The 19,774-nt window shown below is 37.0% G+C and overlaps 1 protein-coding gene across 7 annotated transcripts in view; it reads left to right on the top strand.

The window, feature by feature from the left end:
- NTN4 (netrin 4) overlaps window positions 1-19,491 on the top strand; it is a 130,418-nt gene extending 110,927 nt beyond the window's left edge. For 2 of the 7 annotated variants that reach the window (XM_060413055.1, XM_012174823.5), the window contains exons 6-10: window positions 1,750-1,963; window positions 2,430-2,542; window positions 10,488-10,556; window positions 12,431-12,601; window positions 18,052-19,491. In XM_060413055.1, the coding sequence (XP_060269038.1) occupies window positions 1,750-1,963; window positions 2,430-2,542; window positions 10,488-10,556; window positions 12,431-12,601; window positions 18,052-18,188 (704 nt within the window). In that variant the 3' untranslated portion in view covers window positions 18,189-19,491. Of the gene's footprint in view, window positions 1-1,749; window positions 1,964-2,426; window positions 2,555-10,487; window positions 10,557-12,430; window positions 12,602-18,051 lie in introns of all 7 variants that reach the window. The other 5 variants (XM_060413054.1, XM_004006625.6, XM_060413053.1 and 2 more) reach the window with 4 other exon arrangements.
- Window positions 19,492-19,774: the final 283 nt, after the last annotated feature.

Below are 19,774 nucleotides of genomic sequence, written 5' to 3'. Positions count from 1 at the left end.
TCTTAGCCTATACAGGCTGTTATAACAAAATGTCATAGACTAGGTGGCTTAAGGGCTTTCCAGATGGCTCAGTGGTAAAGAATCCATCTGCCAAAGCAGGAGCCACAGGGTACACATGTTCAGTCCCTGGGTGGGGAAGATACCCTGGAGGAGGAAATGGCAAAACACTCCAGTATTCTTGCCTGGAGAATCTCAGGGAGAGAGGAGTCTGGCGGGCTACAGTCCGCAGGGTTACAAAGAGTTGGATACAACTGAAGCGACTTAGCAGACAGGCAGGCAGGTGGCTTAAACATAAACATTTATTTCTCACAGTTCTGGAGGTTTAAGTCTGCAATATGATGCCAGCCATGACCCGGTTCTGGTGAGAGCTCTCTTTCAGGTTGCAGACTGCCAACTTCTGTTTTTGCCTCACATCCTTCACAAGAAAGAGAGCTCTGTGCTCTTTGTCCCTTATAAGGGCACCAATCTCATCTCCCCTAAACTGTATCCCAAAGGCCTCCCACCTCTTGATACCATCACAGTGGGGATTAGGCTTCAACATGCAAATGTAGTGGGAAGGACACAAACATTCAGCCAGTCAAATCAAGCTTTCTTCCTATGCCACATCTGAACTCTCCTTATTGTACAGAACTGAAGAAACAACTAATCATTTTGTCCGAAGTCACGATAAATTCATGACTACTAATCTCAAAAGGTGCCCTTTATGCTGCTGGCAATTATACTTCACTTCCTAAGTCTCTCAGTCGCTTTCCCACTCCCATTCTTCGTCATCTCTCTCACCTGATGACATAGCTTTTATTTCATCCAGAAAACAAGCAGTCAGAAGAAAAGTCCCAGCTCCCACCATGACATTTATCCACTTTCCTGCATTTGTATCCACATGCTCTGCCTTCCATCTTATTACTATGAACTAATTATGCTTTTACCCAAGGCTAACACCTCCTCTTCTACACCAAATCCCATCCTTTTATCCTTACCTAAGTATGCCCAAATATCCCTTTAAAAATTCTCCCATCTCTCTTTTACTGATCAATTTTCCCCTTTCTACTGGATCTTTTCCACCAACATCAAGCCTGCTGTAATTTTCCCCATCTTAAAACGAACATAACAGACAAAAACTGAAACCTTCACTTCAGTTCCTATCTCCAATTTTAAGCTACCACCACATTTCTGTGCCCTTATAGAAAAGCTCTCAACAGCCCTGTCTGTGTTCATGCTCAAATTCCTCAACTCCTATTCTCTCCTGAGTTTTCTTCAATGAGGTGCACTACTCACTATTACACTGAAACTGCTCCTGTCATGGACACCAGTGGTCTTCATGCAGTCAGGTGCAATGATCCATTCCTGCCCCTCATCTGCTTGGACTTACAGCATTTAACACAGTTGATGTTGCCTACCTCCTTGGAGCTTCGGCTTCCAGAACACCATGCGTTCATGACTTTTTTTTCTTTCTCACTAACTGCTTCTTCTTTGTCTTCTTTGCTTATTCATCCTCATCACGCCAGACAAAAAGCCATTCATGTTAATGCCTTTAATTTTATGATAAATTAGGTGGTTTAGCAGCAGATGTGCTTTTCTGATGATGTCTTCTTATCTGCAGTTTAATTAGCTTTCACTCGCTGAGCATACATGAAGTGGGTAAAGGAGGAGCCTCAGAGATGTGCTGTGTGGTGAGAGGAAACAGCTGGGGACCAGTCTCTGCAGATAACCGGTTCACTCATTGGTGCTTCTGTGTCTTCTCTGTTGTAGTGTGTTCCTGTCATCCAGTTGGATCAGCTGTCCTTCCTTTCAGCTCCGTGACCTTCTGTGACCCCAGCAATGGTGACTGCCCTTGCAAGCCTGGGGTGGCAGGGCCACATTGTGAGAGGTGTATGGTGGGGTACTGGGGCTTCGGAGACTACGGCTGCCGGCCTTGTGACTGTGCGGGGAGCTGCGACCCTCATACAGGAGACTGCCTCAGCAGGTGAACAAGCATGGCCCTTGCTCTCGTCTCTGCGTCTTTCAGATTCTTTTGAAGATCTGATGGTGATCTGGAAAATTTCATGCCACTGGAGGAGCAAAGATGTAGTTTCACATCTCTTTAAATAATTTTTGTCAAATTGCAGAATCAAGTAAATTGTGCTTGCAAGATTCTAGAGATGGTCTGGTTCATTTTGCAAGATGAATTATTCTTTTTAACAATAGGCCCTGTATGATACTATTTATTTCTGAAAAGTGAAAAGATAGGAAGATAGCTGACAAGGTTTGCTGCTGCTGCTGCTGCTAAGTCACTTCAGTCGTGTCCGACTCTGTGTGACCCCATAGACGGCAGCCTACCAGGCTCCCCCATCCCTGGGATTTTTGACAAGGTTTAAATCTCTATATTCATTTCATTTAAGTTCTAAGAAATTCCTTAATACATTCTTCATCATTTTCTATTTTATTAGCAGCACAGACATAGACTGGTATCATGAAGTTCCTGACTTCCATTCCATGCACAATAAGAGTGAGCCAACCTGGGAATGGAAGGATGAGCAAGGATTTTCTGCACTTCGACATTCAGGTGGGACAAGAGGTATAATTGGAGATGATATTTCTGGGTCTGGTCTTGAGTAGCAGTGATCCATGACAAATCAGAGAACAGATTTTGGATCTTATAAGGGGAATGCTTTAGTTCTGAGGTTAACCAGGTAGTGAACCCCATAAGTATAAAACTATTAAATATAAAACAAGCTTTTTAAATTTTCTTACTGGTAGAATAATATAGTAGAAAAAACTATAATATATAGTTAGAGTAAAAAAATTGGAAAACACAAAATATCACAGTAAAAAAAACCCCAAATCTCACTATCCCACTCTTACTACTTTGGTGTGTTTCCTTCTCTCTAAAATATACTGTTTTGATGGAAATGTACAGATTCATTTAAAGGAAAAATATTCTTACAGACCTAGTGTAACTCAGTATGTGCAAAGCAAAAACTAGCTATGAATGCCTTATGTTTATAGCTTTGTTACAACTCTAAAACAAAAGTAATTTTATAAACTAAATATAAGCCAAATAAAACTAATAAAATTCATATTAGCAACATTAATTGAATATGAAAAATTATTTTTACTGAAGTCAAAACACTGTTTACTATGTAAAGATGATTCTTTGAGCTTATCAAGTCTATACTACTCTTTCTTCTGATTCAGTTTTGCTGTGATATTTATCTGCTGTGTCATTTGAGGAGCATGCTGTAATATTGGTGTGAATACATAATTTCTGGGTTCATCCTGTCTGTATTCTTTTCTCATAGAAAATCAAGTGTTTCTATTTAGCACCAACTTACTTTTATCAAAAATACAAATGTGGACAAAAAATCTTGTCAGCATTTGGCTGTAAAGTGATCACCAAATCATCCAAATAAAACTTAAAATTAAGTTTTAAAATATTTTTATTATTAAACATTACAAACACCAAAACTGTGATATGAACACCCATATGAACACCTTGTAATACTATCAAATCTTAATTTTGCAATAATTATGTGCTAAGTCACTTCAGTTGTGTCCAACTTTTTGCTACCCTATAAACTTAGCCCACCAGGGATTCTCCAAGCAAGAATACTAGAGTGGGCTGCCATGTCCTCCTCTTGGGGATCTTCCTGACATAGGGATTGAACTCACATCTCTTGTGTCTCCTGGATTGGCAGATGGGTTCTTTACCACTAGTGCCACCTGGGAAGCCATATTTTCATTTAAATTATAAGATATTACAGATACATTTGAAGCCCTAAGTGTACCAATCTACAAACTCAGTTAGCCTTTCTTATGCCACAGAATAACCACTAACCTAAATTTTGGTATTCACCATTCACTTTCATATTTTTACTATTTTACTATATATATAGTAAATAGTGAGCTTCCCTGGTGGCTCAGATGGTAAAGCATCAGCGTGCAATGCAGGAGACCCGGGTTTGATCCCTGGGTTGGGAAGATCACATGGAGAAATGGCAACCCACTCCAGTACTTGTGCCTGGAAAATTCCATGGACTGAGGAGCCTGATAGGCTACAGTCTATGGGGCCGCAAAGAGTTGGACACGGCTGAGCAACTTCACTTTCACTTTCATAGTAAATATAATTAGTATATTATGTAATTAGTATATAATTAGTATATTATGTGATATTTTAAAAATCTTATGTACATGATAACTTACCTACCTCTTAAAATTATTTTTACTTAAATGTGTTCATTTTTTTAGATTTATCCATTTTTATTCTCCCATTGTTTGCCATTTAGGTTATCTCCAATTTCCAATTTTCTACTATTACATACAGTGCTACCATGAATGTTTTCCTACATATGTTATATTGTGCACTTGAGAAGGAGTTTCACTAGATCAGGCAAACTACAGCCCTCAGGCCAAATCTAGCATGCCTTATACTTTTCTGCAGGCTAAAGCTTCATCACTTCGTGGGAAATAGATGGGGAAACAGTGGAAACCTCAGACTTTATTTTTTGGGGCTCCAAAATCACTGTAGATGGTGACTGCAGCCATGAAATTAAAAGACGCTTACTCCTTGGAAGGAAAGTTATGACCAACCTAGACAGCATATTCAAAAGCAGAGACATTACTTTGCCAACAAAGGTCCATCTAGTCAAGGCTATGGTTTTTCCAGTGGTCATGTATGGATGTGAGAGTTGGACTGTGAAGAAAGCTGAACGCTGAAGAATTGATGCTTTTGAACTGTGGTGTTGGAGAAGACTCTTGAGAGTCCCTTGGACTGCAAGGAGATCCAACCAGTCCATTCCAAAGGAGATCAGCCCTGGGTGTTCTTTTGGAAGGAATGATGCTAAAGCTGAAACTCCAGTACTTTGGCCACCTCATAGGAAGAGTTGACTCATTGGAAAAGACTTTGTTTCTGGGATTGGGGCAGGAGGAGAAGGAGATGACAGAGGATGAGATGGCTGGATAGCATCACCGACTCGATGGATGTGAGTTTGAGTGAACTCTGGGAGTTGGTGATGGACAGAGAGGCCTGGCGTGCTGCAATTCATGTGGTCGCAAAGAGTCGGACACGACTGAGTGACTGAACTGAACTGAAAGCTAACTGCTCTAAGGTTTAAACAGTTACACTTTAAGTGGTTACATAAATACCTACATAAAATCTTTAATTTTTCCCTGTGGCTCACAAAGTCTATAATGTTTATTATCTGATCCCTGTTGTAGGATAGAACCTCATTTTGTTGGGTCTCAAGTGTTCAGTTCAGTCGCTCAGTCATGGCTGACTCTTTGCAATCCCATGGACTGCAGCTCGCCAGGCCTCCCTGTCCATCACCAATTGCCAGAGTTTACTCAGACTCGTGTCCATTGAGTTGGTGATGCCATCCAACCATCTCATCCTCTGTCATCTCCTTCTCCTCCTGCCTTCAATCTTTCCCAGCATCAGGGTCTTTTCAAATGAGTCAGCTCTTAGCATCACGTGGCCAAAGTATTGGAATTTCAGCTTCAGCATCAGTCCTTCTAATGAATATTCAGGACTAATTTCCTTTAGGATGGACTGGTTGGATCTCCTTGAAGTCCAAGGGACTCTCAAGAGTTTTCTCCAACACTACAGTTCAAAAGCATCAATTCTTCAATGCTCAGCCTTCTTTATGGTCCAACTCTCACATCCATACATGACTAATGGAAAAACCATAGCTTTGACTAGACAGACCTTTGTTGGCAAAGTAATGTCTCTCCGTTTTAATATGCTGTCTAGGTTGGTCATAACTTTTCTTCCAAGGAGCAAGTGTCTTTTAATTTCATGGCAACACTCACCATCTGCAGTGATTTTGGAGCCCCACAAAATAAAGTCTCTCACTGTTTCCACTGTTTCCCTATCTATTTGCCATGAAGTGATGGGATGAGATGTCATGATCTTAGTTTTCTGAATGTTGAGTTTTAAGCCAACTTTTTCACTTTCCCCTTTCACTTTCATCAAGAGGCTCTTTAGTTCTTCTTCACTTTCTGCCATAAGAGTGGTATCATCTGCATATCTGAGGTTATTGATATTTTTCCTGGCAGTCTCGATTCCAGCATGTGTTTCTTCCAGCCCAGCGTTTCTCCTGATGTACTCTGCATATAAGTTAAATAAGCAGGGTGACAATATACAGCCTTGACATCCTCCTTTCCCGATTTCGAACCAGTCTGTTGTTCCATGTCCAGTTCTAACTGTTGCTTCCTGACCTGCATACAGGTTTCTCAAGAGGCAGGTCAGGTGGTCTGGTATTCCCATCTCTTTAAGAATTTTCCACAGTTTGTTGTGATCCATACTGTCAAAGGCTTTGGTATAATCAATAACACAGAAATAGATGCTTTTCTGGAACTCTCTTGGTTTTTTTTGTGATCTGACAGATGTTGGCAATTTGATCTCTGGTTCCTCTGCCTTCTCTAAAACCAGCTTGAACATCTGGAAGTTCACAGTTCATGTACTGTTGAAGCCTGGCTTGGAGAATTTTGAGCATTACTTTGCTAGCGTGTGAGATGAGTGCAATTGTGCAGTAGTTTGAGCATTCTTTAGCATTGCCTTTCTTTGGGATTGGAATGAAAACTGACCTTTTCCAGTCTTGTGACCACTGCTGAGTTTTCCAGATTTGCTGGCATATTGAGTGCAGCACTTCCACAGCATCATCTTCTAGGATTTGAAATAGCTCAACTGGAATTTTGTTGGGTCGCAAGAGTGCTTACTGTCAAATTTATCATTTACTGCCAAATAGCTCTCTCAAGTGGTTGTATCCATTTGCATTCCACCATCAAAATATGACATCCTGTTGTTCATCCTCACTAATACTTTGTATTTCGCAAATATCTATACAGCATATACAAAGGGCCAAGCAGTATCATAACTCATTCACTCAGGCAGTTTAACTCAGTTAATATTTATTGGACTTCTAAAATTAATGTTATCAAACCTCTAAATTTTTCCCAATCTGAAAGGTGTGAAATGGGAGCTTGCCATTTTAATTTCATTTTCCTGATTAGTAATTTTTCATGACTTCTGGGACATTCAGGTTTCTTTTTCTGTGAATTTCCTACTTGTAGTTTTCTTACGAATTTGTAGGTGTTCTTTATAAACTCATTCTTTTAGCAGATACTTATTGAGTAGCCTATGCTATGTGCCAGTGCTGCAAATAGAGTAATTGAACAGACAAAAATCTCAAGCTCTAAGGAGCTTAAATTTATGCAGAGGAAGACAGCTAATAAATAAATGAAATATTTAATGATGTTTAGTATAATAGAAAAATAAAGCAGGGATGGAGGAAAAGAAGGACTTGAGAGGGACATACTTCTAAATAGGGTGAAGAAGGTAAGGGAATGAGCTATACAGATAAAAGAGGAAGGAATTTAGGCAGGAGATAAAGCAAGTGCAGCAGCCCTGAGGTGAGACTGTGTGTGCGTGCCAGCTCAGTCGCTTCAGTGTCTGACTCTTTGCAACTCTAGGGACTGTAGCCCACCAGGCTCCTCTGTCGATGGGATTTCTCCAGGCAAGAATGCTGGAGTGCCATGCCCTCCTCCAGGGGATCTTCCCAACTCAGGGATCAAACCCAAGTTTCTTATGTCTCCTGCATTCGCAGGCAGTTCTTTACCACTAGCGCCACCAGGGAAGCCTGCTGCTGCTGCTAAATCACTTCAGTCGTGTCCGACTCTGTGCGACCCCATGGACAGCAGCCCACCAGGCTCCGCCGTCCCTGGGATTCTCCAGGCAAGAACACTGGAGTGGGTTGCCATTTCCTTCTCCAATGCATGAAAGTGAAAAATGAAAGGGAACTCCCTCAGTCGTATCCGACTCTTAGCGACCCCATGGACTTCAGCCTACCAGGCTCCTCCGTCCATAGGAGTTTCCAGGCAAGAGTACTGGAGTGGGGTGCCATTGCCTTCTCCGCTGGGAAGCCTAGGCCTGGCTTATTTAAGAAACAGCAAAGAGGCAAGTGTGGCTGAAGCAGAGTTAAGAAACCACAGTTTTAATGCATTCTCACAGAGAATTATGGACCTTTCAAGAATCAAGAACTCAAATATGAGAAACACTCGATATCAGCAATTTTGTATCATGATTTTTTTTCACTTAACAATCTTAAGATAATTTTCTTAATTGGTGTCACTTTAGTTTACAACAGGAAAGAAGGTATGAAAGATTAGATAATATGAAGTTGTTTTATCTATCTTTTCAGCATTTGAAAAGGAAAAATCTTTCCCATTAATTTTGTGCCTTAATGCTACTTAGTCTGAATTCTATGTTTGAACAATTGCTTTTGAAAGATTTCTTCTATTTTTCTAATGGTTTTTCAAATTCTCCAACTTTGTTTACCTATCTATTTACCTGCCATGTTTCCATAACTAGGAATATAATGCACTATATGAAGATACTCTTAATTTCTACCACGTCTTGTGAGATGGAGAACATCAGATGAAAATTTCACTTAACTGGCTTTAACTAGTACAACAGAACTATAAATAATACTTCTTTTTTGAAACATTCTAACAACCCAGTATAACTAAATAGGTTTTCCTCCTCTTCCAGATTTCTGTTAAGAAAACACATCTGGGCTGAGGCCTAATCAAGAAAGATTTATTCAAATTTTAATGTCTGATTTCTTAGCATATGAAAAGGGAGTATTGGAAAGCAGCCAAAAAAAAGGTTTTCAAATAACAGACCTATTCATGTTCTTTAAAAAAAATTTTTTCTTTTTCCCCCTGTTTTATTTTCATACAATTTTTAAAGGTTACTTTCCATTCACAATTATTACACAATATTCACTATATTCCCCATGTTGTACAATACATCCTTGAGCCTCTCTTACACTCAATAGGTTGTACCTCCCACTCCTCTACCCCTATGTTGTCCCTCCCCACTCATGTTCTTATAGGCTGAAGGACTAAAGAGAAGAGCATTACACTGAGGAATAAGATATGCCATTGGTGGCGGGGAGGGCACTTCCCTGGTAGTCCAGTGGCTAAGGTTCTGTGCTCCCAATGCAGTGGGCCCAGGTTTGATCCCTGGTCAGAGAACTAGGTCCCACATGCCACAACTGAGTTCACATGCTGTAACTGAAAGATCCCACATGCCCCAGCAAAGATCCTATGTGTTGCAACTAAACGCAGTTCAGTTCGGTTACTCAATTGTGTCTAACTTTTTGTGACCCCATGGACTGCAGCACACCAGGCCTCGCTGTTCATCACAAACTCCCAGAGTTTACTCAAACTCACGTCCATTGAGTCAGTGATGTCATCCAACCATCTCATCCTCTGTCGTTCACTTCTCCTCCTGCCTTCAGTCTTTCCCAGCATCAGGGTCTTTTCAAATGAGTCAGTTCTTCGCATCAGGTGGCCAAAGTATTGGAGTTTCAGCTTCAGCATCGGTCCTTCCAATGAATATTCAGGACTGATTTCCTTTAGGATGGACTGGTTGGATCTCCTTGAAGTCCAAGGGACTCTCAAGAGTCTTCTCCAACACCACAGTCCAAAAGCATCTATTCTTTGGCACTCAGCTTTCTTTATAGTCCAACTCTCACATCCATACATGACTACTGGAAAAACCATACCTTCGACTAGACGGACCTTAGTTGGCAAAGTAATGTCTCTGCTTTTTAATATGCTGTCTAGGTTGGTCATAGCTTTTCTCCCAAGGAGCAAGTGTCTTTTAATTTCATGGCAGCAATCACCATCTACAGTGATTTTGGAGCCTCCCAGAATAGTCTGTTACTGTTTCCATTGTTTTCCCATCTATTTGCCATGAAATGATGGGACTAGATGCCATGATCTTAGTTTTCTGAATGTTGAGATTTAAGCCAACTTTGAAAAAAGACCCAGAACAGCCAAATAAATAAATAAATAATTTTTTAAAAAGATATGCCATTTGGAGTTCAAATAGGTTTTGGAGTTCATTTAGCATTAGGAGTTCAATTAGGCTTTTGTAGCTCATTTAGCATTTGGAGTTCAATTAACATGGTAGTTATCATACTCTCCTGCTTTGGTAGGATCATCAAAGGCCATGAGGTATCCACTCAGGTTGCTGTAATTTCTGCATGAGCAATTCTCTGCTTTGTTTAGAAGATAAGCAGTATTATTGAACAAATCACAACAGCTCATTTTAAGCACCTTTGATTTATCTTTCCTACTATTATTTAATCCCACTATGATTTCCAACTTGCAAATCCTGTGCTCTGATTTCTCAAGAAACTTTAGCTAGAACCAATCTGTCAATGTTTCCCACATCTCTGTACACATCTACATCAGTTACAAGCATTAAAATATATCATTGTTTCTACTTTTCTATATTTCTCTTAGGTCAGTACTTTGTTGGATGATAACTAATTCAATTAAAATAGTTTTCTTTTAAGTGACTTTTCATGGTTTCTTATGGATTATATTGTACAAATCACTCAAGTCTTAAAAGGTTATGCCACTTGGATTTACTTGCTGATTTTTTTTTTTTTTTTACTTTGTTTCCAAATTATAACACCATGTTCATTTACTTTCTTCAGGTAAATGTGAATGTAAGGAACAGGTGTTAGGAAACTCCAAGGCATTCTGTGGAATGAAATACTCATATGGTGAGTCTGAAGTCCATGAGTGCTTCCACGGATCTATTCAAACTACCTGTACAAAGAGTTTTGAAGGAAATGAGTGGCCTGGTTTATGACATTCTCAATAAATCAAAGCATTACTCTTATGTAACAGTAGTAAATACAGTATTCTGGTCTTGACCTAGATTTTCCTAATAGAGATGGCTTTGAATGTCTTAGTGAGAGTAGGAGGCTTTTAGAGCAAAAGCAAGGTTATCCTACTATGTGGAAAAGAGGCAGACAACAACAAAATCTTGACATGTAATCCTTTCCTATGAATGATTCTTGTTTTATTAATCTAAAAGGAAAGTCTCTAGCCACTTAAATGACTCCTTGGCCAGTACTATTACTAAGCAGAAATCAGTTTAAAGCAGTGTATTTACAGTGATTAAAAGCTCAGGCTTTGGATTCAGTATGTGGGTTTTATTTCTGGTTTATTGGGTGGGTAGCTTAACATCTCCAAACTTCTTCATCTGTAAAACAGGGATGATGCCATCTTCCCCATGAAATGAGATTTTTGAGAACCACACAGCACATTTCCTTGCACATACTAGATGCTCAGTAGGTGGTAGGAGGAAGGAGAAATATACTGGAAATATATAGCTCTCTGCCTGACTCTTTTCCCTGCCATCTCTGTCTACTCCTCTAACTTTCAAATACCCAGAAAATAAAGTGTATGGACAAAGGAAAATGTCATTGCCCTAAGTAAAGACTGTTACTATCTTTAAATTCTAAATGGTTTTTTATTCTTAAGTATAGGTAGCTCAGATGGTAAAGAATTGGCCCACTATGCTGGAGACCCTGGTTCAATCTCTGGGTTGGGAAGATCCCCTGGAGAAGGAAATGGCAACCTGCTCCAGTATTCTTGCCTCGAGAATTCCATGCACAAAGGAGCCTGGTGGGCTATAGTCCCTACAGTCCATGGGGTTGCAAAGAATTGGACATGACTGAGCAACTAACACTTTCACTTTCAATATATTAAAGATGCCTTATCTTGCCGACATATCGTTGACTAGTGTCTGAGTCTTTTATTATTCCATAACTTATACAGCCCAAAATATACATAATCCCTATCCACATCCATTTCATAAATGGAAGAGTATAATAGAATCATGTAACTGGAGCTCTGCCATCACACAGGACAGCTTCCTAATCCCAGTCAGCTTGAATTTTACACCAGGGAAGAAAAGTAACCAATAATATTTAATCTCTTTAGACTATGTAAAATATGTTCTTGCAATAACGTTTTGCTCCTTGTCATAACATTACACAAAGCCGGCCATAGAGTATAATATAGTCAGAATCTGAATAAAAGCCAGGATAACAATTCTACTTTCTGTGCATCTTTTTTCTTTTCAGATTTGATAGCTGAATGTGCTTAAGATTTATTTGCAGTAGACAAATGGTTGATGTTCTCTTAACATAGTGATATGGAAAGAAGTAACAGTTGAAAATGTCTAAGAAGGAAGAGGATAGTTAATATAGATACACTGGATGAAGTTAGTGTAAAATCAATGAGCCTAATGATTTTCTTTTATTGAGATATATAGTTAAAATATAATATTATATGTTTCAGGAGTACAACTAGTGATTCACAATTTTTAAAGGTTATATTCCATTTACAGTTATTATAAAATATTGGCTATATTCCCTGTATTGTATAATACATCCTTGTAACTTGTTTATTTTATCCATAGAAATGTATACCTCTTAATCCCTAATGATTTTTAAAGCATATTTCCACATTATAATCACTAGTTCACATTTCCATTATACTCTGAAATGCATACTTAAGTTGTTCAAAGTTCAAAGAGTAGTATGAAATTCTATTCATTTTTACTTTTGGAATTGTGTTCCTACAGTGCTAAAAATAAAGATCTTATCGGCTCATGATAAAGGATCTCATGCTGAGGTCAACGTGAAGATTAAAAAAGTCTTAAAATCCACCAAACTGAAAATCTTGCGAGGAAAGCGAACACTGTATCCAGAATCATGGACTAACAGAGGCTGCACTTGTCCAATCCTCAATCCTGGTGAGCATTAGACGTTACTAGCTTGATCCCTACCTTGTCTCTGCTGATTTGCTGCTTGTCTTACATTCTCTGAATCACAATCTAAATAAACTCAGCAAGAGCATCTCTCCTTTTCACCATCTGAACTCTGGGGAAAGTCCAAACGGAATTCTTTGAACTGGTATCAAAAAAAAATTTTTTTTCTCTTTCACATGCTCTATAAAAGTAAAATATTTTAAAATCCAGCCATTTAATATTTTCTGTCTTGAAGAGAAGTCTCAGATTGATTCCAGTGGCAGTAGCAAGGAAAACATTTTCATGAATTCCTCTGCCACTAATACTGTACTGGAAAGCTAGGTCCTATTACAATGCCCTGGTTAGAACTTGCTCCCAAAGGAAATTCAAAGGCAAAATTCCATCTGTGCAAATAGTATTGAATTCATTTTTACTATTGCATGGGAAGCATCTGTTTCTTCTGGATAGAAAACAACTCTCAAGTTGTCATCATCTTTTTCATTAAATGATCATTCTGGTTTCAGATCAAGAACAGTAAAAATAAACAAACAGCAGCAAAACTACAGAATCTTAGAGAAACTTAGAATGGAGGGAAATTTTCACCTTAAAATAATATGGCTGACACAGAGGCAGGCAAGCAAGCATGGGATTCTGATCCGTTTACCTTATAAGCACACTCTTTACATTGTGTCATAATCTGTTTATTTATCTATCTCTCTCACTAAATTTGAGGATGGGATTTAGATTTTTGACCATACTGTGTCCAGGATCTACCATTACTTCCCAGATAACAGTACTGCAGTACACAAATAATGAATTCTAGCAAAACAAATAATATATTTTTAAAATCTTCTGTACTTCCCTGTTTACAAAGTTGCCATTTGTGTCTTAATAACACTGCTGAAACAGGGGCATAATTTGTGTTCTGGATCTGATTCTTTTCAAAGTTAAGTCCGGGAAAGCACAGTTACATTAAGAAGTCGTTTATGGTCTTTGGTTAATAAATTTGAGAGAAACATAACTGAGTGAGAGAGAGAAAAACTATCAATAAATATCCCCCAACTTAAACAATGATATAACTGTTGACTTTGTTGACTAACCTCTCACACCCTTTTTATAGCTCTTCATATTTTATTTAAATTAATCTAAATTTTAATAAGGAAAATTTTAAAGACATTTAAAAATATGTTTCCAAAGAACGAACTAATCAGAATCTTGGATTTTGAATACTGGAGACTGAGTCATAAGTTCTCTTTCCCTGTGTTCTGTGCATAGGGGCTCTTCCTAGAAGCACTTTTGACTAAACCGGCAAACAACAACAACAAAAAAAAGATATCCACTCAGCTTTTTAGTAAGACATTAAAAACAAAAGCTTTGACCATCTGCGCCACCCTCCAGGAAGTAAACTATACTTCCTAATCAGGTTTCTGCCAGACAGAGTAAAGGAACCAACTGAGTTCATCACAATTGAAAACATAAGCACAATTATTCAAAGAATTCTTGAAAACTTGTTTATTCACTTTGATGAAAAGACTTTGCCAAAGCAAAACCAGACACTCTTTCACTTTGTTTTTCTATTTTTACAAGTTTAATAGCTAAGGCCAAAGAAAGCTGATAAGAAAACACTGAAACCTTACACGCCAACTTGTTTCCTTTGCTACTTTTGAAAAGGAGTAATCTAGTTGGCATCCCTAAAAATTCATTCATTCTTACCTTCATGCATATATTTACTCATTCATCTATTGACTATTTTAGAATGTCAAGACTAGCACTAAAATACTGTATTTTCTTTTTCTGTGGATACAAAGTGAGCTTTGTGCCCTCAAACTTGCAGCAAGGTAGATGTCAAAAGCAAAGAGATATCAAAATTAAATGTAAATGCTAATAAGTGATACAACAGATAAAGTTGTTTTTCATGCTAACTTTTGGTATGATGCTGTTCCATAATTTACAGATTTATTCAGCATAATTTTCATTAGTTTAATTTATATTTATACTTTGACATAATGGTAAACCCTTATAATATTTGTTTTATTTATACTTTCAAAGTAAATTCATCAAAATACTAGACTTAACACTGGAAGTTTCCTAAAAATTATTTATTGTATTTTTAAAGAGGATATTATTATTTTAGGGATGATACAAACAATATCACAACCATTATGTTTCAACTAGTCTGTTGATTAAATACTGGGATTCTTTTTCATAGAGAAGCTAAGGTTACCCTTTAAAGAATTTAAATACCTTATAATCCACCTTAAATTTCTGCTCTCTGGTGTTTGAAACCTATGTCATTATCTTCATTTTTTTTTTGTCTCTATCCTTTTTTTTTTGGAAAATATCATCATAGCTATTTTTAAGTTTAGGACTTAAAGCTTTTAAGTCCTAGACTTAATTTCTTTTAAAATCTTGATTTCTTTTAATAATTTAAATAACCTTTTTTATTATTATAGAAGCAACATGTGTACATTATAGAAATTTAAGGGAAATTTTTAAATTTTACACTTCTGTCCTCCAAAGATCGTCTCTGTTAACATCCTAGTGTGAATCCTTCCAGATATTTCTCTATATATGTATACATTATATTTTTAACCAAAATGAAATCATAATATACACTTCATTCTGCAACCTACTTTAGTTAGTTAATGATCTTTACCTTAAATTTTAGTTTATTTTCATATATTCTAATACTGAGATCATATTCCAATTTCCCAACTGATCCCAAAATGCTGTTTAGGGCTTGTCTTTGCCAGTATTCAATCCAGAATCACAAATTGTATCTAGTTTTTAAGTCCCTCAAATATCTTTGATTTATGATGAGTTTCTTTTTAGTGTTTTAGAAATTATTGTTGAAAAAAATAGGCCAAGCGTTCTGTAGATTATCCTGCCTTCTGTATTTGGTTGGTTCTTTGTAGTGTCATTTAGCTTGTCTCTCTACTTCCAATTTTTCTTATAATCTCTGCAGTCTATCTTGATAGGCTCAAGATAAACATTTTGGCTAGCACTTATTATAGACATTGTTGTGTTGTTTCATGTTAAATCACATCACAAAATATATAGTACCTGGATGACCCACCATCGCGGGTCTAAACTTCTGGGTTGCTCTAACTGAACAGTCTGATCTCTTCATTGGGGAGTTTTGTTTTCCCTTTTGAGACTAGGAAACAATGAGTGTGAGTTATTTAGTCACCATGCAAACATCCAGTTCCCCATCAACTATTCACTTAATGATTTTGTCACCCAATTGGCAATCCCTTCTTGGATGAATAATTTAATTAGTGTTTGAGAAACGTTTTTTCTAATTTTGTCTAATTCCCTTCATTTATTACATGAATTATTCTGTAAGAAGACTTTCTCTCCCATGGTGGGTTATTAGGTTACCATGAAATATAGTTCCTATTATAAAAGCAGGATAAAGGCTAAATTGTTTCCTTTAATCACCAGTTTCCAAAGTAAGGAATGGTTTTAACAGCTGTCTCAGATGGCAAGTTAATTTCTCTCTGGATTTCTCTTTTTTGAGTATCATTTTGGAATTATGGATTTTTGTTGATTTGGTAGGTTAGCACACAATTACTATGCTCTTGGTGCTCAAATTATCATAACTTTGGCAAGTTATAACCCTCCTTTACTGATTCCTTTACTGTGCCCTTTTAAAATGATTCCCATGAGCCTTTTTAGCATAATAAGTCCCATGTGTACTTGTATATTTCAGCCTTGGAAAAAGCATTTCTTCAAGAAGCTTTGTTTTGTGTTGTTTTTGGTGATACCTGTTATTAGAGACCACATTATGTTTGTAATAGGTAATCCTTACCATTAGAATGACATTTTTAAAAACCATTTCATGCACGGGGATGATCCAGAGAGATGATATGGGGTGGGAGGTGGGAGAGGGGTTCAGGATTGGGAACTCATGTACACCTGTGGCTGATTCATGTCAATGTATGGCAAAACCAATACAGTATTATAAAATAAAATAAAGTAAAAAAAAAAAGATTAGAAAATAAAATAAAATAAGCTACAAGTATACATAACAACAACAACAACAACAACAACAAAAAACCATTTCAGAGAATGAAATGGGGCTTCCCTGGTGGCTCAGACAGTAAAGAATCTTCCTGCAATGCAGGAGACCTGAGTTCGATCCCTGGGTTGGGAATATCCCCTGGAGAAGGAAATGGCAACCCACTATAGTATTCTTGTCTGGAGAATTCATGGACAAAGGAGCCTGGTGGGCTACAGTCCATGGGGTCGCTAACAGCCAGACAGGACTGAGAGACTAGCACTTTTACTTTCACTTCAGTGAATGAACAAGACTATATATATATAATCAAGAGTTTAAATGGATATTTTCAATTGAATTTTAATATCTCATGTTTTCCTTTGAGTTTTAAAGTATATGTCTCTTTATCTTATATTGGACAGTTTTATTTTATAAATGTAATTACTTATTTGTTCTACCCTATAATATTACAGAAAACTGTTTCACAATACTAATATTGATATTACTAAAGACATCTACTGAGGGAGATTATCATATTTCTATTTACTAATGTATAGATAATGAAATTGTCCTTTCGGATTTTTTTATTAGCCAAACAATTTTACTTGAAGCCTGAAAAGAATTTTGAATTATAAAATCAGCAGTAGGTCTTGTCAAGTCTCATCATTTTTTAAAAGTATGACAAAGAAACATTCTATATTCGAAAAACACTTTATCTAAGAGATATGTGCTGTTTTGTATAGTCCATACTTCTCTTCCAGTGTTGTTGTTGTTCAGTTGCTCAGTCGTGTCTGACTCTATGATCCCATGGACTGTACCCCACCAGGCTCCTCTCTGCCCATGAGATTTTCCAGGCAAGAATACTGGAATGGGTTGCCATTTCCTTCTCCAGGGAATCTTCCCAACCGAGGGATTGAACCCACATCTGCACGCATCTCTTGCATTGCAGGTGGATTCTTTACTACTGAGCCACCAGGGCTTCTCTTTCTTTCAATATGTTTTCCCAAATGGTTGTTTCACTTTTATAAAATCCTCCTTAATGTACACTACCATATATAGTGAGTCCTCAAGAACTATTGATTTATAGCATGGAGAGTGGTATATAGCAAAGAGTAAAACTTCTACCATCAGACAGGGCTGAGCTTGAGTGAAAGAGCTGCTACTTACTGGCAAACACTGTTTCTTAATCTTGCCAAGCCTCAGTGTCCTCATTTGTAAAATGAGGAAAGAAGAAAAGTGATACTTACTTCAAAGGGTTATTTTTAAGGTTAAATAAGATAATACATTTAAAGCATTTGGCACTTAACAAATATTTAGCAAATTATTGCTTGTGACTCCCTATTTCAACTGTGAATTGATAAAACCTTGAACCATGTATATATAAAACTGCTAAAATCATATCTCTCCCTTCCATAAATTTTGATACTGCATAGCCCCTAACATTGTTTTCTTTTAGGTTTGGAGTACCTTGTAGCAGGACACGAGGATGTAAGAACAGGCAAACTAGTCGTGAATATGAAAAGTTTTGTCCAGCACTGGAAACCATCTCTTGGAAGAAAAGTCATGGATATTTTGAAAAGAGAGTGCAAGTAACAGTAAGGGTTTATAGCACTTAATGGCACGTCTCTATGTACAAAAGACAAACTTAATGGAAAGGAGACCTCAAAAATGAAACTGGAAATTTTTTTAAGTGCCAAAATATATAGAAATGTTCCAAGGCATGGACCTTATCTAATGTATCTCTTTGGGGCCCATGTTTAAATACAGTTTGTTTCATAAAGAAGAATGAAAAATCCTAACACTGATACCTATTTTCTATGAGACTGATTCTGAAATTCATAACTATTAAGGATATTTTAATAGCAATATGATATTTAGCAGTAATCTATTAAGGCCAATGCACCTAACAAGGACTCTTCCCATCTTCAGATATGTTACTTACATTTGTGCTACTTGAAGTAATTAATGAGATTTTAAGGAATTCCCAACCCTCCTATCAGAAAAGGTGTTTCTTAAAAAGAGCCTTCTCTTGTGTGATGTGTGTGAACTTTGGTCTGTGGGGTGTTAAATGGATCCTCTCCACATGTATATAGTATTTCATTGTATAAAGCACTTTACTACCTACCGCTTGTGTTGTGAAAGTTTGGAGACTGCTGTTGACAGGAAAAAAAGAGAAAAAGGCGTGTATGAAAACCTGCTGAAACAGAAGCACTGCCACTACGTGTGGAAAAAAGTGACCACATTCAGAAAGTTGTACTCTTTAACCTTGAACACTTAGAGAAACTATGTGAAGATGTGTCCTGAAAGGAGAATATGTTTGCATGAAGTCTCAGCTTTGGGCTAGAGGTTAGATTCCACAGATACCAGCAATGATGAAACTTTGAAAACTAAAAAAACTAAACAAGAAGAGATTCTAAAATAAGAGAAAGGAGTCCTAAGTATAGAAAATGCTTGGATAAAGAGGAAATGGACTTTAAATTGTTAAAAAGCCCATTTATTTGCAATGCACTTGTATACACTTCAAAGATTATTGTAGACACAGAATTTGTTTTTTGTGTTTAGTATTTAAACCTGAATATTGAGACAGTTTCCTCCTTGTCTTTATTAACAGTATTTGGTCATTCTGTTCACTCATTTTTGGATGCAATGTATGTGATAGTTCACCAAATTATAGTTTTTCATTATTATTCATCTTCTGTATCCATCATAACCACTATATATACCATTTCTTCTGTACTTGAATATATAAAACGTGAACCACAGTGCCATAAGATTACCTTCACATTCAGAACATATTTTTTTCCTGAGGTCCTGTGGACTAGCAAAAAATTTATATATATTGCTCTGTTAAGTTTTTTATACTTCATATATGTAATAAAGAAATATGATCTCCTTATTTTTTGCCTCATTTTCTGATCAGCTCTTTCACTGATATTAAAGATTGTTTTCTCTCAATGTAGGAGCTCAACTCTAATCCCTTAAATTAAGAAAATAAAATATCATGGGGTTTGGGAATGGAGTGGAAGCTAATTCAGAAGGGTTTACTTTCTGTAGCTGTTGGATGTGAACTTTTTTTTATCAGATGCATTGCATTTTTATATTACATTTACTTTTTAACTAATTTTAAAAGCAATAAAATTTTATTGAAAATACAGAAAACCATAATGAGAGAAAAATAT

Source organism: Ovis aries, chromosome 3 (genome assembly GCF_016772045.2).
Source record: "Ovis aries strain OAR_USU_Benz2616 breed Rambouillet chromosome 3, ARS-UI_Ramb_v3.0, whole genome shotgun sequence".
Classification (NCBI taxonomy): Eukaryota; Metazoa; Chordata; class Mammalia; order Artiodactyla; family Bovidae; genus Ovis; species Ovis aries.
This window is presented reverse-complemented; position numbering and strand designations above follow the sequence as displayed.